Source organism: Ruditapes philippinarum, unplaced genomic scaffold (assembly GCF_026571515.1).
Source record: "Ruditapes philippinarum isolate M1 unplaced genomic scaffold, ASM2657151v2 ctg5576_1_1_1_1, whole genome shotgun sequence".
NCBI classification, from domain to species: Eukaryota; Metazoa; Mollusca; class Bivalvia; order Venerida; family Veneridae; genus Ruditapes; species Ruditapes philippinarum.
In genome coordinates, this window is record NW_026854164.1 from 61240 (window position 1) to 85558 (window position 24319).

Consider the following 24319-nt stretch of genomic DNA (forward strand, 5'->3'; position numbering starts at 1 on the left):
CAGCTTACGGAACGTCATTCTGCGGTTCTACTCAGGTGCCCGTTCGAGCCTGAAATAATGCAAGGAGGATCACTTGAGGTCTTCCTCCACTAGTTAAGCTGGAAAGTCGCCATATGACCTGTACTCTGTGGAGGCGACGCATAATAAAACAAAGAAGATAGTAATTTAAATGTTTTTGAAGTGATGGCATAAAACTGCTTCCGTAGTTTTACCACCAACACAAACTACCTTATCTCGGACATATACGAATTTTTCGCAACAAAAATATTATAGACACCGCTTAGTCGGAATGCTTTTGTAATCACCATAAAGACAAGGCAAACAGATAAGGATGGCAGGGTTTAGTGGAGCTCTTCAAATAACAGATTTAAACGACTTTATAACACCATCTCAGGTTTGAGACTAATTATTTGCATAGCTATAATGTGTTTCCATTTAATTACATTCATCCTAAATATTTTTTTGATTACAGTGAACTCGCCCATTCCGAACCAGTCAAAAATGAGGATCATTTCCAAGCTTTTTAGGTCGCGAGCGTGCAGACGGCCACAGAAATCGTAAGTTATGTTTTAGGTTTATAATTGAAGCACTATACAATCAATTCAACGTTAGTAAGGCATAAAAAATATTCTTACATTATCTGTATTTTTAGTTTGTTTAAGTGTCATATTTTTCCCGTATGCGTAAATCTGTCGAATGAAAATAAAATTTTCAAAACGAAAAGGCGCTTGCATTTTAGTTAATTCCCGAAACGAAACAAAATGAACATTGATAAAAAGCAAATTTTATGTGCTTTCAAGCCATAATAATCACAATACAAATAATTTTAAAATTTAAACGTAAAAGGCTGTATTACTGACATCATGTTTTTTGTGTATTCCGAATCACCTTTTTTTTCGGCGGCACGAAATACCCAAATACACCTAAATATACCCAAATATAGCAATATTTATTTTTGTTTGTATAAAATATAGATAATGATTATAATTAGAAATAAATAAATATTTATAAAATAATATGACTTAGCCTGCTATAACTTTCATTTATTCCATTGAAATGGGCAGTTAAGATGTTGTAAGTTTTATAGCAATATTATAATAGTCTTCTGCTGCTGCGTGAAATAAGTGTTTGAAGATACATAAATGTATTTATTATTTTGACCATCAGTATTGACACTGACCACGATTATTTGATAGAAACATTGTTTAGATATATGTATGATAGGATAAATTTCAATAATACTTATATTTCCGTGGATTTAATTGATTTCTAGGCCCTTACGTAAAGTTAGAATTTTCTTCCTTTTTTGTGACTTCTTTATTTCTTCGGGAATTTAATGTAAACTTCAAAAATATATGTTTTATTAACACTTACATATAATATTTAATGAGATTTAATTAAAATGTGTAGCTCTTGTATTTTCAGAAGTATTTCCATTTTGAACTTATTTTACACTATATGAAAATTGTTATATATTTGGACCGCCTCAGTGGTCGAGGGGTTAAGAGTCTATGACTTTATTACCTCGATCCCCGGGAGATGCTTTGATAGTTTAGCACTGAGGAAGGTAATCTAGTACTGGTGTAACTCTGCAGGAACGATGGTTAGGAAACTACCCGCCTATATGACTAAAATACTAATGGGAAAAGGCGTAAAATGAAACAAACAAACAAAAAATTATATATTTGAGTACTTTATTAACTCATAATACAGATGTTTTTATCATTCATATACTTTTTGTCTCTTGTATCTAATTAACAAGAGCACTGTCTAGTCTGACAGCTCTTGCTTAACTTTACCTGCCTATAACCTGCCAAAAGCAGGGGATTCTTAAACATTATCCTATTGAAATGTATTTGATTTTTGCAAAATAAAATATGAAACATTTTTACATCACTTTTGCCACTATTATTTGTACAAAATGGCATGTAATCCCTTCCAGAGAATACTATGAAATTCCCTTCCTTCAGGTACAATATTGTACAGTGTACATGTAAAATAATTCATTATTCGTTTTATACATTCTATTTTACATATCTACATCTTTTTTAGATGGATAAACCTAGAAAAAATGCCAACGTCCAGCTGAGGTGTCTGCCAGAAATGTTAGAAAATTAAAAAAATTACTCTAACTTCACACCAGCAAAGAAAGCCAAGGACGCTAAGATTACCAAAATCTCAAGGGAGAGTGACATTCTTGGTCTACCACATGGTCACAGACTGCTCATATGACTGCAATGATACAATATATTTCATTTATGCCAGAGGGGACGCCATAGCTGTTGTTCAGATTTTATAGTACTTATGATTTTACAAGTCATGGACATATGCTTTATATATAAATACATATTACATACATGTGTTATGTTTTACTTACATCATGGACAAACCAGTTCTCAAACCTTTAAGCATTCCTGAGTCTTTTAGTATAAAAAGAAATAAATCTTTAATAAATCACATATATGTAGACAGTCAATTGAATCTTTATTTAACATTTCTGTAAGTTTTGGCTGAAATAATCTTTAATTAACATTTCTGTAAGTTTTGGCTGAAATGAAACAATTAGAAAAGCCTGTTTTCCATCCTGAAAAAAAAAACACAACTCCCTTACAAAACTGGCATGGCCTCTTAGTTTAGCCAAAGAAGTGATTGTCACAAGACTATCACATGACATATATATAAGTACCCTACAGGGTGCAGGTACCTGCTTTAAGATTCTGTTTGCTTCATATATTCATTTTGTTATCACATTAGTTTAACAACTCTTTAAACGTCTGTACAGCGTTAATGGCTGAATTAAAGATACTGGTGTTCGGATTTATTTTCTTAGAACATTTTCTATCATTCTAGATAGTTTTCAAAACAAAATTCATATTTTAGTTTTCACAATTTGTTAATAGCGTATAAATCTAGTTGTAGCAATTTGCATAAAATTAATCAAATGTGTAATATAATTATTCGTTTTCATTTGGCAGCAGCAGACATGTCTGCTTTTATGCTAACGCGTTAATGACAAAGCCACTTCTAGTAAAAAATGAACACGCAGCTCATAAATGAAAGGTTTGATAAAGGATAGGCACTTAAAGGAATGCTATATAAAGAAACTGTATTTTAAACTGGCTACCTTGAATGTTATTAGAATATATCACGATTTAATATTACTTGTTGGTTGAACTCACGGTATTATGTCACTATGAACTGAATTAAGAAAAATAATTTCCGACCATTTCGTTAATTTTGCGGTGATTCGGAAAAGGCGAGTATGACCCGGATTAGGCAAGGTACCAGTCTAAATTTTCTTGGAAATTCCGGTATTAAATCCAATTTAAAGGCAATTTCTTTTTGCGCTATTTTAATCGTGACATATTTATCTATATTTTAAGATATTCTTTTTAGTTTAAATAGATATTTATCGGCGTAATACAACAAAAGTATAAAAATTGGTTCGGAAAGGGCGAGTCCACTGTATGACAATTTGTAAATCTCGACAGAATCTCCGACAGAATCCTGCTCAATGACATACAGATGCAAGAATGAAGATGACCACTGTGAGACTCGGTGACTGATGATTATCTAATCATAAATGGGCACCAGTAAATGATTTTAATCTATAAGATATGTATGGTTTTAAACAAAAGTGTGTTCCTGATTTGGTTTGTATACTTTTCATAGATGTACAAAGTCCTAAGATGAAATTAGGTGCTACCTATGGTGCAGAAAGCTCTTATGATTTTCGCAAAACATGTTTAGTGTACATGTAAACCAGATCTTTCTTGCAGGTATTCTGTAGCGTAAACAAAACAAATAAATTGGTGGTGTTCAACCTATCATCGGAGCGCTCGGAATATTTCAAAAATCTCCCAACGTAAAGGGGGCCACTGCGCATGTGTCGGCGTTTGGAAAATCCTGTCCGCCTTTTTTGTTAATCTCAAATCACAGTTGTTGTTTTTAACGTTATTTTTGAATGTGCTAATTTATCAAAAAGGATATGTTACAGTCACTTTTTATATTTATAATCGTTACTATAATTCTTATTAATGAAATGTAGGTTTATTTTCTGATTTTGTACATCATTCTTTCACCCGAAGTGTTACTTAGCATGCGTCTGCTAGCAATAGTCTGAATTATATAGACGCTCATTAAAAGTGCTCTGATATCTATATTTAGCTCAAAAGGATTTCAAAATGGCGGTGCCAAGTTAACTAAGAATTTTTTCACAGCTTATTAGGTATAGGATATAATTTTGTATTTTTATGAAATTTTCATTTAGTTTTGATTTGATTTCATTTGAATTGATATGCTTCAGACATGTTGTCTAAGAGCGCTACAGCCCTCGCGGGGCCTTTGGCCCCGCTCGGACTTTCCATGTATAATTAGGTAAATTCATTTCAACATTCTTAAACATTCATAGTTGAATAACATTGATGTTGAAAAAATGGACGTCAAGATTGCAATACCTGACCTCTTATACTAGCTAAAATATTTTGCAGAGTAAACAATAGAATATCAAAAACTTAAGCATTTGTTGCCGAAATATTGTATATCAAGTTAAAAATATAAATTAAAACACTGAAGTTTTTATCTGAATTAAATCAACATCATGAACATATCTGCCTGGACACATGGTACTGTAGTGTGGTCAATTCAGGTAATTTTGGTACCCTCATTCACATTGATGTGCCTCAGATTAAAGTGTCAGCAAACTTAGTTCATTAAGTAGGAGAAAAACCTAGCTGTTCTGTGTCAAATTTTCAGATTTCTAGCTTTAAAATTATGAAATCAGTATGGAAAAATGTGAAAAAAGCCCATGTGTTGCCTGAGGCCCTACTCAGACTTTTCACCTATAAATAAAATTTGCACCTTAAAATTGCCCGGTTCATTGGAAACAACTCCCATTAATATAATATTTTCTTTCACTTTGAAACAGCTACATTTGTACATCTGACTTAACAATTTAATGATAACAACCTATATTGTGACAATATGTGAACAGCCATTCAACCTTTAGAGTGACATTGTGATAACAACCATTCAAACTAAATCCTGTCAAAGTGATAACAACCATCCCACTAGTATAGTGACATTGTGATAACAACCATCCCACTGGTAAAGTGACATTGTGATAACAACCATCCCACTAGTATAGTGACATTGTGATAACAACCATCCCACTAGTATAGTGACATTGTGATAACAACCATCCCACTAGTATAGTGACATTGTGATAACAACCATCCCACTAGTATAGTGACATTGTGATAACAACCATTCCACCAGTATAGTGTCATTGTGATAACAACCACTCCAACAGTATAGTGAAAAAAGTGATAACAACCATTCCACCAGTATAGTGAGAATGTGATAACAACCATTCCACCAGTATAGTGACATTGTGATAACAACCATTCCACCAGTATAGTGACAATGTGATAACGACCATTCTACTAGTATAGTGACAATGTGATAAAAACCATTCCACCAGTATATTGACAACATGATAACAACCATTCCACCAGTATAGTGACAATATGATAACAGCCAATCCATCAGTATAGTGACAATGTGATAACAACCATTCCACCAGTATAGTGACAATGTGATAACAGTCATTCCACCAGTATAGTGAAAATGTGATAACAACCACTTCACAAGTAAAGTGACAATATGATAACAACCATTCCACCAGTATAGTGTCATTGTGATAAAAACCACTTCACAAGTGAAGTGACAATGTGATAACATCCATTCCACCAGTATAGTGACAATGTGATAACAACCACTTCACAAGTAAAGTGACAATGTGATAACAACCATTCCACCAGTATAGTGTCATTGTGATAACAACCACTTCACAAGTAAAGTGACAATGTGATAACATCCATTCCACAAGTATAGTGACAATGTGATAACAACCACTTCACAAGTATAGTGACAATGTGATAACAACCATTCCATCAGTATAGTGACAATGTGATAACAACCATTGCACCAGTATAGTGACATTGTGATAACAACCATCCCACCAGTAAAGTGACAATGTGATAACAACCACTCCACCAGTATAGTGACAATATGATAACAACCATTCCACCAGTATAGTGTCATTGTGATAAAAACCACTTCACAAGTAAAGTGACAATGTGATAACATCCAATCCACCAGTATAGTGACAATGTGATAACAACCATTCCACCAGTATTGTGTCATTGTGATAACAACCATTCCACCAGTATAGTGACAATGTGATAAGAACCATTCCACCAGTATAGTGACAATGTGATAACAACCATTCCACCAGTATAGTGACATTGTGATAACAACCATTCCACCAGTATAGTGACAATGTGATAACAACCATTCCACCAGTATAGTGACAATGTGATAACAACCATTCCATCAGTATAGTGACAATGTGATAACAACCATTCCGCCAGTATAGTGACATTGTGATAACAACCATTGCACCAGTATAGTGACAAGGTAATAGTGACTATTTCCCCAGTATAATGGCAATCTCACAGTCACCATGGCAAGACAGCTAACACATATTTGAACAGCGCAGAAACTGTATTTGTAAATTATATTTTATCATTGACACTTCCTTTAGTTTAATATTTTTTTAACTAAGACATAGAAGGACTATATAAAGTTGTGAACATAATTATACCCCCAAAACGAAGTTTGGGGTTATATAGGATTCACTCCATGGTCGGTCAGTTGGTCGGTCCAGCCGTCCGTTGCATTTTCCTTGTCCGGAGCATAACTTGAAGACTAAAGATTGGAATTCAATACAACTTCATACAATGGTCAAGCACATTGAGAGGAAGTGCAGTGCAATAGAACCATAACTCCATCAGGTATCTTCACTTACTACAAAGTTATTGCCCTTTGTTACTTTTCCTTGTCCGGAGCATAACTTGAAAACTACTGGTTGGAATTCAAAACAACTTCATATAATGGTCAAGCACAATAAGGGGCATAAGAACCATAACTTTATCTAAAGTAATTACAGAGTTATTGCCCTTCGTTACTTTTCCATTGCTTTCTTTTGTTTGGACCATAACTTGAAGACTAATGGTTGGAATTCAATATAATTTCATACAATGGTCAAACACATTGAGAGGAAGTGCAGTGCACAAGAACCATAACTCCATCTTGACTGATTACAGAGTTATTGCCCTTTGTTTTTTTTTTCTTGTCGGGAGCATTACTTGAAAACTACTGGTTGGAATTCATAACAACTTCATACAATCGTCAAGCACAATAAGGGGAAGTGCAGTGCGCAAGAACCTTAACTCTATCTAAAGTAATTACAGAGTTATTGCCCTTTGTTACTTTTCCATTGCTTTCTTTTTTCCGGACCATAACTTGAAGACTAATGGTTGGAATTCAAAACAACTTCATACAATGGCCAAGCACATTGAGAGGAAGTGCAGTGCAAGTTGAAGAACCATAACTCCATCTTGACTGATTACAGAGTTATTGCCTTTTGTTAATTTTCCTTGTTCGAAGCATAACTTGAAAACTACTAGTTGCAATTCAATACAACTTTATACAATTGTCAAGTACATTAAGAGGAAGTGCAGTGCACAAGAACAATAACACCATTTTGACAAATTACAGAGTTATTGCCCTTTGATACTTTTCCTTGTCCGGAGCGTAACTTGTAAAGTACAGGTTGGAATTCAAAACAACTTCATACAATGGTCAAGCACAATAAGAGGAAGTATGGTACACAAGAACCATAACTCTATCCAAAGTAATTATAGAGTTATTGCCCTTTGTTACTTTTCCATTTATTTTTTTTCTTGTCCAGAGCATAACTTGAAACTTACTAGTTGGAATTCAATACAAATTCATACAATGGTCAAGTATATTGAGAAAAGCGCAGTGCACAGAAACCATAACTCTTTCTTGACTCATTTAAGAGTTTTTGCCCTCCTCTGTTACTTTTTATTGACCAGAGCATAACTTGAAACTTACTAGTTGGAATTCAATACAAATTCATACAATGGTCAAGTATATTGAGAAAAGCGCAGTGCACAGAAACCATAACTCTTTCTTGACTCATTTAAGAGTTTTTGCCCTCCTCTGTTACTTTTTATTGTCCAGTGCATAACTTGAAAATTAATGGTTGGAATTCAAAGAAACTTTATACAATGATCAAGGGCAGTGAGATGAAGTGCAGTGCACAAGAACCATAAATCTATTGAACTAATTACAGTAATTGCCCTTTGTTACTTTTTTTGTCCAGTGCATAACTGAAAAACTAGTTGTTGGAATTCAATACAACTTCATACAATGGTCTAGCTCAATGAGAGGAAGTGCAGTGTACAATAACCATAACTCCATCTTCAGTATTTGTAGAGTTATTGCTCTTTGTTCCTTTTCCCTGTCAGGGAATAACTTAAAAAACTAATGTTTAGAATTCAATAAAACTTCATTCAATGTGTCAATCGCAATAAAAGGGAGGGCAGTGCTCAAGAAGTGTAACTCTTTTTGGACTTCTTGCAGAGTAATTCAATAAAACTTCATCAATTGTCAACCACATTGAAAGGAAATGCAACATACAAGAACCACAAGTATCTTTAATTGCCAACAACCATAACTCTATTTCATTTCTTTTGCAAGGTATTCTGTTATTAATAACTTCCTCATTTCTGAAGCAGTCTTGCGGGGGTATTAATCACATTAAGTGATAGTTCTAGTTTTTTTAAAATTTACATGTTTGAAAGGAATCCTACATGTAACTGAAAAAATTGGGGTCACCATCCTACTGTTGCAGTTATTTGCCCCTGAAAGCGAGATTTTACTTGTTTTAGGGGTCATTTTCAAGAGTAAACATTTCACATTTAGGTTCTCAAAAAGTGGGATTGTCTTTAATCATACAAAGTTTTAAAAAGTCCAGAGTAAAAAATTTTCTTTCTTTGACTATGTAAAAAAAATAAACTACAGGAAACATTGTAAATTAATAGAGAATATAATAGATTTATCTGAAATAAAAAAAAGATTTATGTGGAATATAAATTATAAATTAAATGAAAATATGAAAATATAGATTAATTGGGAATATCATGAGTTCATATGGAATATGATAATTAATTAATTAGAAATACAAATTATGTAATTTTGAATATCATAAATTTATTTAGAATATGATTATTAATAAACTGAAGAAAAAAAAAGAATTAATTGGGAATATGAATTCATTTGGAATGTATGGTTATAAATCAATTGATTCAAGTTGAAAATATGAATTGATTTGAAATACATACAATTATAAATGAATTATTAAGTAATTAAGTATTTAAGAACCATGGAGGTCTGAGATCAAAAGAGATATAATAAATTAGCGTACAAATATAACATTAATTAATACAGTTCAGATATAATGTAAAATTGACATAAATTTGACAGCTGTAATTAGATAGGTTAACTAATATAAAGGAAATGCCCCAGGGTGCCACGTTAAACTGTCTCCTTCAACTGTGAAGCATGTACTAGTGAAACTGTGGGGGCATAAACACTATATAGTATTATATGTGTATTACAAATAAATATTAAAAAAAAGAAAAAAGATTTGGATTATTATCTATTATGTAAATGAGCTTGTATGAAAAAAATTAACGCTTAGATTTTGTGCATGAAATAATAACTAATTATGCTTTCCGAACTTTTTAACATTATACCGAGTGTCAACTTGTGGTAGCTTGTGCCTAATCAATATGAAACAATGCATGATGAAGCATATTAGAGACATTTACATAGAATACAAATCAGCGAAGTGATGTGTGAAAATGAATGATATTTATTATCATGGAATACTTTAATTAGGCTCTATATTTAATCATTACTGGTGAAGGAAAAAAGTATCTGGAAATAAGATCATTAATTTTATGAACAAAATAGATTAAACAGACATTTTACAATGTACAAACTGAAGAAATAGAAAAGTTTTATCTGGGTAAAAAAATGGATTAAATTATGAAAATGATTGTTTTATAAATAGGTAGAGTACATTGCTTTTGAAAGGTATCAAGATATGAATGTTTTCATGATGAAACAAAGCAAAGTATTGTTGTTGTTGCCATTAGTTTTGTTGTTTATATCAAGAAGTTGTCTTTGCGTAGATCATGGATTAGATCTCAATTTTGTGTCTAAGGTTGGAAACTTAGATATAGGGCAAGTGGGAGGTCTAGCTGTGAATGAAGATGGTGAGATACATATATTTCACCGCGGTGAAAATATCTGGAATGCATTCTCGTTTGATTCTATGCATGTATATACATTACAATATTTCCCGATTGAGGTGGACACTGTTGCCATTCTGTATAAGAATGGTACGTTAAAACGGTCATTTGGGAATAATACATATTACTTGCCCCACGGTTTGACGCTCGATTTGGAGGGTAATATGTGGTTGACTGATGTCGCCCTGCATCAAGTATTCCGGATACCTAAAGGAGGTGAATTTCCGGATCTTACATTAGGATACAGGTTTGAACCTGGATCAGATTCTGAGCACTTCTGTAAACCAACTGATGTTGCGGTGCTGTCGACAGGAGAGTTTTTTGTAGCAGATGGATATTGTAACAGCCGTATAATAAAGTTTGACAAATACGGTTATTTCATTAAGCAGTGGGGATCGAAAAGTGTTTACAGAAATTCCGATGGTTTCCCCCCAGCGGGTACTTTCAACTTTCCGCATGGTTTAACATTGGCTGAAGACAAACGCTTGCTTTGTGTTGCAGACCGTCAAAATGGTAGAATTCAGTGTTTCGATTTGGAAGGAAATTTCGTGAGACAAATGCATCCGAAACCATTTGGGCAAGCTGTATATGCTATTGAATATAGTATGAGCCATGGAGGTGTAATATTTGCAGTAAATGGGCCACAAGATGGTCCGTACGCTGCTAAAACTAAAGGATTTACTCTAAGCATTGACACCGGTGAGCTACTCTCAACTTGGAATATTCCAGAACCAGGCTTAAATCATCCACATGATATTGCTGTAGATGAGACAAGACATTTTGTCTATGTTGGTGAACTTAACCCCCGACAGGTGTGGAAATTAAATATGCCAAAACTTCTATACATGGCCAATACTGGACTAGATAAATGGAGTTTAATTGGAATCTTAGTGGCCGTGCCAGTATTTGTCTTGATCTTAATATGTGTTCTATTGTGGTTGCACCACACTGGAAAGTTGGTGAGAAAGACGAAGAAAAAGCCAGCCCCTGTTGTAAAGGATTATAGCATTGACACAGAGCAGATAGACTGTGGGCTTGACCTCAGTCAGTATTCTGTGTCCTATAACCAGACCAAGGTAAAAAATTGTATGAAATAATGATACTTGAAAGCATAATTTTATTATGCCTGAGAAACAAATAGAATTTTTGCTGTTTTAGAAAGGGCAAATATTGAATGTTATAATGTTAAAATAATGGTTTTAGCGCATTTTAGATGCCTGTTACATAAAGAAAGTAGCACTAAATGTGAAATAGTTTGTCATAAAAGTTACATTATGTAAATTAAGTAGTATTTTGACTTATATACTAAATACTAAATCACTGTAAATGTACTAACTGCAAAAAAGCAACAGAAGAGAGAAAGGGTTCCAATAATTGGTTTCAAATAAGTAACTTTTTGGAAACTATAAGAGTTCACAAAAAGTAATCTACAAAGCTTCTGAGCATAAAAAATAAAAGCATTTCAGTGGCATTAGATGGGCCTTTAAGGCATTCCTCGTTATCATGATCAAAATAAAAAATCTTACTCCCACAAATAAGAATAAAATTGCCACCACTGACTAAAAAATTACAATAAAAAGGATTTCAGAAATATACATGCATATCAATATCAAGGTGAGAAAATGCCTGCGGTCTTATTTAGGGGTTAACAAATGTACATGATGTACAAAAGGGACTGAATAAACCGGTTGTGTTACGGAATAACAGGGTGGTCTGGATATCAGGGTTGGCGACCATTGCAATAAAGAAGAAGAAAATCGGGTCTGAAAAAAATCATTCTTATTAGCGGGTTGGTCTAAAAATCGGGGTGGTCGCAAAGCGGGTTTTTTTACTGTATATTGCTTTAAAACAAACAATATTTTCATGATAATTTCTGGAAGTTGATCACTATTTTTCAAATTATTTTGATTTTATAAAAAACCAATACATGTATGTATATACGGCAGAATTTGGAAATTTTCTTCTAAAAAAAAAAAAGTCTTTTAATTTGATGTTTTTGATTTGTTAAAAAAACATGGCCCTCTGAGGTGGGATCACTTCCAATTGTACTTGTAAATAAATCAGTTATAGAAATAAAGCTGTCATTGATTTAGTGCAAAGCATATCAACGATATATCGATATCAAGTAACTAAAATCAACGATACACCGATATATCAATAATATCCTATACTCACTTGTCTGTCATTCACTTTCATACCTGTTTCAATGATTTCAGTCAAAAACATGTTCTGTACAGTGTCTTGTCCACTGCATGATTTTTTCCAGACAATATTTTTTATCACCATTGCTATGAAATAATTCCACTATATAACAAAAGCATAACATAAGATATAAATAATTGTTTCTGCATATATTTTGGGTGAATTGTATAATTTCTAGACATTTAATTTATAAGTCAAAAGTATCGATTTTTTAAAATGTGTATCGATTATTGATCGACAAAAAAATATCAACGATACATCGATATTGTCGATATCGATGACAGCTCTATATAGAAAGTACATTGTATAAATTATATAATTGTGTTGTTCAGACTTTGAGACAATAAAAAAGCAATTATTTTTAAGTGGCTTTCTACCAAGATTATGGGATTTGGCTATGTTTACCTATATATTTTTTATAGAGAAAACCAGACTGAGTGCTTGCAGGTCTTTCTGGTGAGGTGATAACATAGGCCGCCATACCCCTTTTGTCTTATTTGAAGGCTCAGGGTGAGTTATTAGGGTTTATGAATGTCCATTGTCGTCTGTCCACACTTAAATCATTAACCCTCTAGTATCCACAAAGCTTCAATTGTCACGAAACTTGGGATATTTGTCCCAGTAATTAGTCAAACAGGTTCGAATATGGGTCATCTTGGATGAAAAACTAGGTTACATGACCCAAAAATAGAAAAATATTGTCCATGATGGAGAGACTACTGTTTCAGTTCAGATATCCTTAAATTTTTTGTCAGAACTGCTGTTTGGTTGTTTGAATATGGGTCATCTGGAGTCAAAAAAATACATTAATTAAATGTATGTCACAGCCCAAATATGAGAAAAACTTATTTACACTTTGGAGCCAAAATTATTTGGAAGCATTATAGGAGGTCACTGTCCAAGGCTCATAACTCTGGAATGGATTTTGACAGAATTATGGCCCTTTTAGAACATAATTTCTACATTATCCAGTCCCTTGTATTACTATCAAGCACTTAAAATAGTCATTGACAAGCATGTGGTCCTGCCGACAGCACTTGTTTTGTATACATATAGTCACTAGTGTATAAATTATGAATGCAGACTAAAATTCTTATTTACATTGTATTTTCAGGAATGTATAAAGCCAGTTAAGATAGACAGGACTGCTGGGAAAGTGGGGAAAATTCGAATAGAAGATGATGGCAGTTACTTTAATGTGTCAGAGGTCAGTATTTATTTAACATTCGACCTTGACCTAGAGGTCCTAGTGGTTAAGTTATCTGCCTCTCAACAAAGGGATCATGGGTTCAAGCCCTAATTGGGTACGACCATTTTTCTTCATATAAGACTTGTACTGGTTGGTTCCAGGAAGCAGACTCGAAAGTGATTAATATAAGTTTTAAGAACTTGTTTCAAAATCGAGCTTAAATATGTTTTAACCAATCAGAAAATGGAAGCCTGTCAGTTCATCTGGTTAAGGACTTAGTGTAAGGGTCAAGGTCACTTATACTAAATATCATAACTTGAAAACTATAAACTGATATTGTGGTCTGTGTGAAACTGTTTAGCATCCCTGACTGTAAAAATCATTAGCTCTAAACTGCAATAAATTTGAATTGGACAATCACCAGGACCTTTGATTAGCTAATATTGGCTAGTTGAAGGAAAATCATTGGTTCTATCCAACATGCTTGCTTGTGTCTGAAGTAATTAACCAAGTGGCACCAGTGAGAGTTCTTCCTCAACCAGAAAAGTGGCCATATCACCTTTAGCAGGCAGGATTATAATATATCCATGCAATCTGGCAATGCTCTATACTTATACTGTTGATTGCTTATTTATGTGTTTTGATATTGAAGTCATACTATCTTTAAATAGACTGTTCCTCTTATCAAAGCAGTTCAAATCTGATACATAAATTCAGAAAGTTTTTAGGGTGAAATAAATTATGCTTCAACTAAATTAAAACTTAATGTTTACAGGGAGGAAAGGAAACAAAGCTACAGAAAGCACAGATCACATTGAACGATTGTCTGGCATGTAGTGGGTGTATAACGTCCGCAGAAAGTGTACTTATAACTCAACAAAGTCAAGATGAGCTGTATAGGATACTGCAAGAAAATAATCAGTTACAGAAGGTAATATTTTTACAGGAGGTTATGTATTATGAGTGAGACTTAAAAGTGTTGATGCACCACACTGTATTCCGGTATATACTGGACAAGGCCCTTAAATGATTAGATGCTAAAATCTCACCTTTGCACTCAACATAATGAGCTTTATCACCTTGATGTGACATCATTTGCGATATATACAAACATAGCATTAAAGCGCGCATATGTCGGCATTCAAAAGTGTGTCTATAAGCTTATACTGGTAGCTTCCTACATAATCAAACTAAAATAAATTATGTATAAACGAAACCAAATGCCCGCATTACACTTACGGGGCATCAACAAAAATGACTCTTTCTTTGTAAACAATTCATATATGTGATACTGTATTCGTGTAGCTTCAATACTAAAATTATTGAATGTGTTGTTTATATTGGTTTATTCATTTCACACTCATTTAATATGCTATATTTTTTATTATTTAATAAAAACATGAAAATAACAGGTTATGATAATATTTTTGTATTAAAATACAGGATGGCAAGTCAGATGAAGAGAAGATAGTAGTGGTATCAGTGTGTCCGCAGGCCCGTGCTTCTCTAGCTGCTAAATATAACCTCAATATGACAGAAACATCACACAAACTAACAGCATTCTTCAAAAAACTAGGTTAGTGTTATTGTCTATTTTAAGGTTATAACAATATATATATATATGTTTGAGGTCCTGTTCGACTGTATTTATATAAAAGTCTTAAGAAGATTTAAGTATTGTTAAAGGTCTTAGGTTAATGGCTTTGAGAAACTTACCTTAAGTTGATATGTTTCCCTGTGCACCATTTCAGCATTCAGAACAATCAATCCTTACAATGTTTAAATCAAAGCAAAGCACATGTATAGAGCCAGGACAGTCTGTAATTCCATGCAGTCTGTTCAGGTTTTATACTGTTGTTTGTCCAAATGAGTGAGTATAAAAACATTTGGAGCTGAAAACATTAAATACTGTATTACAGTATATACTGGACAAGGGGCTTGAATGATCAAATGCTAAAATCTCACCTGTACACCTGATGAACTTTTCAACTGCCCAAATGCACTTTAAAACGACTAATTCATCTCTTCACACCGATCTATATTCCATAATAAGTGGAAAATGTAAGAATTTGCAAAAAAAAAAGCAAAAGTTTGCTTCTTTTTTATCATGATTTCTGCAAATGTCTAGAAGTTCTGCTCCAGCATGTAGTGAATAAAATCCTGTCAAATTTTGTCATTGATGATTGACGTTCATGCTAGGGCTTTATGCAAATTAAGTAATGGAAATATTAATGATATCCAAAGATTCTGATATTTAAGCTACAGAATCATTAGAACAAAATAGAGTAAAATGGTATGAATGTTGTTTTTTTTCAGGTGTACATTATGTGCTAGACACTACGTTTGCCCGAGGTTTTAGTTTGATAGAGAGTTGTCGAGAATTTGTAAATCGTTATAAAGAATCTGAAGTTACGCCAGCAGCATTTCCTATGTTAGCTTCTGCCTGTCCTGGTGAGTTATTCCCCTTGGTACATAAAGGATGTTGATTTTTAACAATTTGCGGAAGATATTCAGCAAGTTAACATAGGAGATTGTGGTTTTACTCTGTTGCCTACTGTAATGTTGCCTTGATTTATGTATCATTTCATAGGTTTTTCTAAATGTTACCTGTATTTAAAGATAGTCTTTCACAATTGGCATGGATTGATTATATATATATAAGAAAATTAATTTCAGCTTTATGATAACAGCGGCTTTTTGATTAAGGTGCCAGCCTCTTATCTCATGTATTTTGGAGTTGAGCCGCATTCAAGTCCTTCTCGGATCATGACTATGTTTCCATGTTCTGATTATTTCTAAAAAAGTGACTTATATAAGCTGACAGAAGTTGTTTCTTAATCGGGCTTAAATGTTCAAACTGAATTATTTTTAACTTCTAATATTCAGGTTGGATATGTTATGCAGAGAAGACACACGGTTCCTATATACTGCCTTACATTAGTAAAGTAAAGTCACCTCAACAAATTATGGGATCTATTGTGAAGGTACTCATTATTTTACTAAAAATTACAGCTGTTGATCTTTGGCACAATGACAGTTTTGTGTGCAAGATGTCACAGGTTTGATTCCTCACCTGGTTGTACCAAAGATAATTCTAAAAGTTGTACAAATAAATGTATAGCTTGGTATTCAGGATTTAGAAAACAGTCCTGTGTCTGTTACATATTACATATCAGTAACATATGACTGGGTCGGTATAATCTTAATGTGTCTACTATGTGATTTTATAGTCTAGTAGCATTATAAAGCTGTTTGTTATGTTCACTGAAACAAAAAGACATCTTTACTTGTATAACTCGCTCAAATATAAGATACGGTATATCTGGTTATGTATTTGCAAATGGCTGATTTTGCGATTTTTTCAGTGAATGTTATGTTTAGTGATTTTGTTAAGCCTGTATCTTGCATTCACATTTCTGTTTTGTTTTGTGCAAGCAAAAAGACATCACTCTATTACACAGTTTCCCAAATTTTGAATTACAGGTCTTTCATTCAATCCATATTTTATATTCCTACTGTTCAGTAAAAATTACCTTCAATGGTCAAAAGTCATCAGTATTTTATATTATTGTCAATGTTTTAACATAATTCCAGGATTATTTTGCAAAGCATCTGTCAAAGTCCCCAGCCCAGATATATCATGTCAGTGTGATGCCATGTTTTGATAAAAAATTAGAGGCTTCACGCCCAGATTTCTACAGTGATGTTTACAGTACGAGAGATGTGGATTGTGTTATAACATCAGGTTTGTTTAAATTAGTCAGATCATTATACTTATATTCTTTTAGTTTTTTATTGCACCAGGAATGTGATCGATTATGAAATTGAAGAGCTAAAATAAATAGATTAGTCAGATCATGACTTTTTATTGCACCAGGAATGTAATCTATTATGAAATTGAAATAAAGGTTTATAAGAGCTAAAATGAACATTTTGCTAGCCGTTGTCTGCTATATAAAAGTTGCTTTGTAGCTCGGGCTATGATAAACTGTTAAATTTGCTACTATTTTGATATTGGCCATATAACTTGTCCAAAATCTTAATAACAAACCATTAAAAAAAAATGAAACCCTTAGCCTGCTGACAGCAACAGACTGTACCATGTGCCAGTACAGACCTAGATCAACAATAGATCCTGGTCTGCACTTATTATTCAGTCAATGCTTATTTTGAAAATTTTGGAAAAATGATGGATAGTTTTGTCCAAATTGAAAAATGGACGTGTTGTTAGGGCTTATGATATTAATACATGTCTGTGCATGGGATAATAGTGCATATATGTAAGAACCTATCAAACACTTTATCTGTTCAACTTCATTTCATCACCAATATTGATATTGTGAAAACATGCTTTTTGGGTATACACTGGAAAATTATAGAAACTTCTTGCAAGTATATTTTTGTAAAATATTTTTTTTTTCTTTTGTATATTTAGGTGAAGTAGACTTGATGTTGCAAAAGGAAGGTACATCCCTATCAGATATTGAAGATTTTCCTTTAGATACTTTGTAAGTATTTTTAATTTTTTTTTTAATTTCTTCATGATTATATTCATTCCCTTTATCAGATATATAACCAGACTAACAGGTTTTCAGCCATATCATCATGGGGCACTCAGCATTACCTCATACCTGGAAAGACTTCCCAGCTTACACATGTTCCTGGATTCTGCACCATTTTGAACCAATTTTTCCTTTAAGATACTGCCAACCAACTATCTCCGCTGTTTCTATTTATGATAGTGCCAGAGGAAGAATGGCATCAGTCTTCATTCTTCAACCAAATTATTGTGATAGATAATGTGCCTTATCTTAGGTAAAAAACTTGGTCAGTAAATATTAAGTTAACGCTGTTAGGTTATATAGCCAGACAGACATTGAAGAATTATTTGCTATTTACATATTTTAATTCAATGTTTATTGTTAATTTGGTTTATTTGGCTTTACACCTTTAACTATTTAACGTAAGAGTGAAAATTTTTAAAATAAAAAGAAAACTAAAAGAACAGTAAAATGTTTTTAAATATTGAAGAATTAGTTTGATGAGTCAGTCCAAAACTTGCTTGAAATTTTGACCATATTTCAAACTTAGTTGAAATTTTTGAACATATCTCCAGTCATGCTTGAAATTTGGCCCATATCTTAAAACTTGTTGAAATTTTTACCATATTTCAAGCCTGTTTGGAATCACAGATATTATAAATCCATGCTGGAATTCTGAATATATCTCAAAACTTATTAATCTTTTTAACATATCTCAAGTCTGTTGGAAATTTTGACCATATCTCAAAACTTATTGAAATACATAATTTACCATAACTCAAACATGATTGGAATTTTGACCATATATCAAACCTTGTTGATGATTTTAACATAGCTTAGGCCTATTTTGGAATTTTGACTACTAGTACATTAGTATATACTATTAGTATATCTCAAAACTTGTTAAAATATTTTAATTTACCTCAAGCATGCTTGAATTTTTGACCAACTATAAATGTAGTACCGGTATGTATTTACAGATTTGGGAGTGCCTCTATTGTGAGTCATATAGGAGGTGGATCAGGTGGTTATCTGGAACATATTGCTAGATATGCTGCCCAGGAAATCCTTGGAATAACAGTGGATAATCTAAAATATAAAACGCTCCGGTATAAACTTTACATATTTAATCAAATGTCAAGGACTTACATTGTCAAGTGTTTAAGGTCACGAATCTCTGCTCTATTTATGGGTTACAATATGGGGAAGGGGAAAAAGGCCAATCCTCTCTTTATTTTTTATTGAAATTTTGCACTATTGACACAAACAGAAGTAAACTATATTAAATAAGCAAACAAATAGGTATTGTTTACCTTTATCTTTATTATGAATTATCTGCCATTGATTTAAGCCAAAATGTCCAATTTAGTGGCAGATAACTCAATAATGAGAACAGTGCCCTCCAAATTTGTTTCCCTTAAAATATTTCTATTATCATATTCTAACAACTTGCCAAGTTTAAAATAATTCTACTGAACAGTTTTAATTTGGCCTATATGTCTGTATGAAAACTTCCAAAAACAACATTATATTGGAAAAGATTATTGAAAATTTGAGAAACTTTGCACATTCAGTTACAACCAAATAAAGTGCTTTCTTTGTAGGGGCTTATGCATATCATTTAGAGAAAATCTACCCTATAATTTAAAGAAAGTTTTCACAAAAAAATGAACCTGAATCCGGAACCTGTTTTAAATTTCAGCCATGTAGTTTGTCCGAAAGTCATGTGGGTCCTTCAGCCCTGTGTTTTGTGTGCTGACCAACTTAGAAAATTCATGCTGATATTGATGATATTTTACCTTTTTAACACAATGGCAAATTTCAAAATAGCAGTTTTATCTTATTTCATTGGGAATTCTCTTTTATGAATTTTTTCTTCTTTACAGAAATCAAGATTTTCAAGAAGTTACTATAGAAACAGAAGGGAAACCACCATTTAAAATGGCTCTAGCCTATGGTTTCAGAAACATTCAAAATATTGTTCAAAAAATTAAACGTGGAAAATGTCCATATCATTTTGTTGAAATTATGGCCTGTCCATCAGGCTGTACAAATGGTGGTGGCCAAATTAGACCAGAAGGGGAGATTACTCCCAAAGACAGACTGGTTCAAGTTACAGAACTTTATAACTCAGTACAAACTGTAAATCCATGGACACAGTCTGATGTTCAAAAACTTTATTCTGACTGGTTAGGTGGAACGGACGGTGAAAAGTGTAAACAAATGTTACATACAGAATATCATGAGGTGGAAAAGATGACAAATGCATTGGCTATTAAATGGTAGGAACTTGGAATGAGAAATAACTTATTATAACAGGTGCTAATGTGTCTTTTAGATAATTTTAAATTAACAAAAATGTTGTGAAAAACTTTAGATTACCTAATAGAGGCTTTAAACTAAACAGAGAACAAACACTGTGAATCATTCCTGCCGACAATCTCTTGTTTAATGGTAGGATAATGTATCCTTGTGTATTCTTGTGAAGTGTGTGATATTGTCATATTGATGTAAATTATTTAGTATAATAAGTGCTGTGATCATGAATAGCGAAAGTAAAGAAATATCAAAAAGAATTGTGTTATGTTATTAACCAATAATGATGCTGTCAATTTTTAGTGCAAACTCATTTGCTGTAAGATCTGGCTGCCTTTCATAGAAAATATTTAGTTAAGACCAAAACTGGGACAATTTTCCGTTTCAAAGACAATGTCCTAACTTATGACCTCAAAGACCTATGTCCTAACTTATGACCTCAAAGACCTATGTCCTAACTTATGACCTCAAAGACAAATGTCCTAACTTATGACCTCAAAGACAAATTTCCTAAATTTTCATAGAGCTAAATATGGTATATATACTATAATTGTATGTATTCATAGAAAGCCAAAACAGCAGTTTGTATAAAATGTACTGTTTAAAGTTTTGTAAAACTATTTAGGTAAATTCATAAAATAAGTCACACATAATGATTTGTTTCTTTAAAGCTGCATGTGTAACGATGAGCAAAAGTGTTTCAGAAAATTAAACTTGACAAAAGTATCCAAAGGTTTTAAGAAATGTAAAATCATTTAAAATTCAAGTAATAATTGACAATGTACAGTCATGTTATCTGCAATTAAGGACCGAATTTGCAGTATTTATCACCATATTTCTTCCACGCGACAACACAGGAAAGGGTTTGATTTTGCTTTTTTTGTCAATTTTTAGTAGTTTATATGGATTGCTACTAGTGCTGTTTGCAATGTGTAAATTATTTACTTAGTTCACTTCACATTATTTTGATTTAAAATACAAAAAAGACATGAAAATTAGCCAAATAAATCTGGAGGCACGCTGCTTCAAATCCATTTCTATAAAAAATTCAAGGAATGTGAAATATATGAAGGCATATAAAAAAAAAAATTTCTACAATGTTTTGTTCATGTCAATGATGTAAGAAATTGAATAGATTAAATAGGGTTCACAGGTTGGTGTAAATCTTTAATTAGTTAAGCGTTGGAGCAAAACAGAACAGGACATAATCTATATGTGTTTTAAACTTATGAATAAGATAAGTTCAAGAGATTTTTTGATTTTCAGATAATTTACTTCAGATACTGATCCAAACTGTGAATAATTAAGTCACATAAGCATTACTGCCATACAAGATTATATTCAAGCATCATCTGCTTTCTTAAATAATTCAAGAAATATGCATATGAATTAATATACTGTTCTACCTTCCACTCTCTTTACTTCTATGTTATCAATTGCATTAAGGAGTGAATTCCTAGGAAGTGTCATCTGGGGACATTTTATAATAAATTTTAATTGTTACATTTTGAACATACTGAAACTAAAGTTAAAGGTTTAAGAATTATCCCTTTATTCCCAGAAAAAATACAACAAAAATAATTTAACTCACAGTTTTAAAATTTAGATAGTTTGGGTGGAAACACTTAAATTTATTAGTAAAAGTAGTAAACGGTTATGCTTATAAGTTGAATCATTATCCCAACTAAATAAAATGTGTTCAATGTAACAATTCTCTAAATGTTGAATGAAATATTAGTACTTACTATTGAAGGGAGGGCTCTGTAATCCAAATCCCAACTGTCCACTTCATTTAACAAAAACAGCGACCATTTATTAACAAGTTCATCCAGGTGTATATGTACCTGGTTCATCACCAATTGTTTTTAAAAATACAACTTACCAGCATGCAGCCCTAAATATGGATCAAATATTTAAAAATATTATAAAAAATAATTAGAGTTAAAAAAAAGAGAAGAAAAAAATGTACAAATAATAACTTTAGCTTTCTTACTTAGAAATGAGCAATTAGCAAAAAAAAATCTTAATATCCTTAACCCATTGCTTCATGAGCATTTTGTGAAAAATGGCTGTTTTCATTGAAAAGTCTCCCGTTAAAAGTTCAAATTGCTATAATACTATAAAAACTGCTTCAACACTAATCAAACTTGGCACAAATGTTGACTGGACCATTGCCCTTGCAACAACATGCTCAGGCTTAAATTTTCTGTTACCATGGCAACGAGGGGACATCTCAAAATTGCCAAAAATCACTATTTTGCGTTGATTTTTTCCATCAAAATTGATTTCAAAGTGCTGCAACTTCTCAATGGATTGAGATAGAGTCAAATGCTTTTCAGCGTTGGTTACACGTTACCTTATGATCAATCTGGGGTCATTTACAGCCTCTCACAAGTCCAAAATTTTCTTGGCGATGAGGGGGACTCCGCCCCCCTTCAAACCTCCCCCCAAACAGAAGGGGGCACATCCCCCTTCTGACAACCCCCTGATGTATCTTTTGGTTGGGGGGCCGCGCCGAAAAAGAGGTCGTTTTTTTTAACAACATTTCTCAAACAAAAACAAGTGTTTGGGGCCTAAATAAGGCATTTTTTCATCATTTGAGACAACAGAAAAGGGGGGGGGGGGTGAAAAAGGCGTTAAAAGGCGTGTATATGAAGTAATGGGTTAACAAGTGCTTTATGAAATTGTGATATATGATCACATTAGATATATAGATTCTCAAATAATATAATCTTAATGTTTTACAAAAATAAATAAATATGTTTTCTTCAGAAATAAACATTGATATGAATAAAAAAGTAAGAAAACCCCCTACAAACAAACAAAATAGATGTCTTATTCTACAGTTTATGAAGTACTTTACGAAGTTGTGATTTATGATCTATGGTCACAAGAATTTCAATAAACAAGCGTTAGCCTTAGGCTATAATTCTCAAGTTAACAAGGTCCTTTGAAGTGGTGATATACTTATAATGTTCTGTGATCTGATTATCAGTAAAATTTTGAAATCCTATTTTATATATCTATATTATTTCCAAAATAAAACATGATCTTTTTTTCTAATTATAATAAATATGTTCATATGAAGTTGAACTTTAATTATTCAGAAATAAATAATTAGTATCCACCAAGGCCATTGCTCACTCATTACTCGGCTAACAAGCCCCTCTGATGTGGTGATCTCCTATAGAAATTAGACAGTTAAAAATCGCTGTCCCCATACTTAATTTTATGTTAAGTTTTAAGGTTAAAAAAAATATTTCTAGTTGTATTACATGTACTTTTTTTGGCTTGATTATCTATCACACTTGACGTAAAACATGTAATTGTTTTCTATTTGATACCCACACATGTATTTATTTACTTGATTATTGTAATGTCTGTTGTTACAAATGTAACCTTGACGAAATAAAAGCATGTTGTATTGTATTGTATTGACAAAACAACATGGGATTAAAAAAAGACAAAAAAATATGAAAATATGTTAATGGATTATCGATTATAAGTGAAATTATATCTCTTTTTTAATTCAAATGATATCTCTAAGTGAAAGAACAAAAAAGTCAAAATTTATTTTTAAAAATATCTGTTACATGATGGAAATTAACTGTATCCCACTGTAACCTTGTGTAACCCTTGTATCACTGTATCCCTTGTCATGTGGTGGGTGAAATATAATTGTGATTTTGTGCAATATATGACCAAGTTTGTTCAAATCCTTGAAATTGGTTCCATCCCGGACAACTTGATCTGTCAAAAGCATATAGGACAAAATCTTATCATTGTGTGTGCCACTTTAAAGTTTTCTACTCAAAGTGTTA

The 24319-nt window shown here is 32.5% G+C and overlaps 1 protein-coding gene and 1 long non-coding RNA gene across 3 annotated transcripts; both read left to right on the forward strand.

Annotated features, from left to right (window-relative positions):
• Positions 1 to 240: 240 nt before the first annotated feature.
• Positions 241 to 20758, forward strand: LOC132739224 (cytosolic Fe-S cluster assembly factor narfl-like). Of its 2 annotated transcripts, none has more exons than XM_060726886.1 (10): positions 241 to 394; positions 13567 to 13659; positions 14417 to 14572; positions 15085 to 15217; positions 15958 to 16092; positions 16528 to 16625; positions 17236 to 17386; positions 18077 to 18149; positions 19163 to 19291; positions 20069 to 20758. In XM_060726886.1, exons 1-10 carry the CDS (start codon positions 332 to 334, stop codon positions 20466 to 20468), a joined length of 1431 nt encoding a protein of 476 aa, XP_060582869.1. In that variant the 5' UTR covers positions 241 to 331; the 3' UTR covers positions 20469 to 20758. The 2 variants fall into 2 exon arrangements, with proteins under 2 accessions (XP_060582869.1, XP_060582868.1); XM_060726885.1 differs by lacking the exon at positions 241 to 394 and adding an exon at positions 10028 to 11326.
• LOC132739223 (uncharacterized) lies at positions 476 to 2352 on the forward strand. Its single transcript, XR_009626964.1, has 2 exons — positions 476 to 557; positions 2053 to 2352. It is a non-coding gene; the product is annotated as an uncharacterized LOC132739223 (long non-coding RNA).
• Positions 20759 to 24319: the final 3561 nt, after the last annotated feature.

What these genes read in the sequence shown, in the direction of transcription:
- LOC132739224 (XM_060726885.1), top strand. Translation starts at nt 10,043, where the DNA reads ATGAATGTTTTCATGATGAAACAAAGCAAAGTATTGTTGTTGTTGCCA. An exon ending in AGCATTCTTCAAAAAACTAG is followed by an intron (nt 15,218 to 15,957) that starts GTTAGTGTTATT and finishes GTTTTTTTTCAG; the next exon opens with GTGTACATTATGTGCTAGAC. An exon ending in GATTTTCCTTTAGATACTTT is followed by an intron (nt 18,150 to 19,162) that starts GTAAGTATTTTT and finishes ATGTATTTACAG; the next exon opens with ATTTGGGAGTGCCTCTATTG.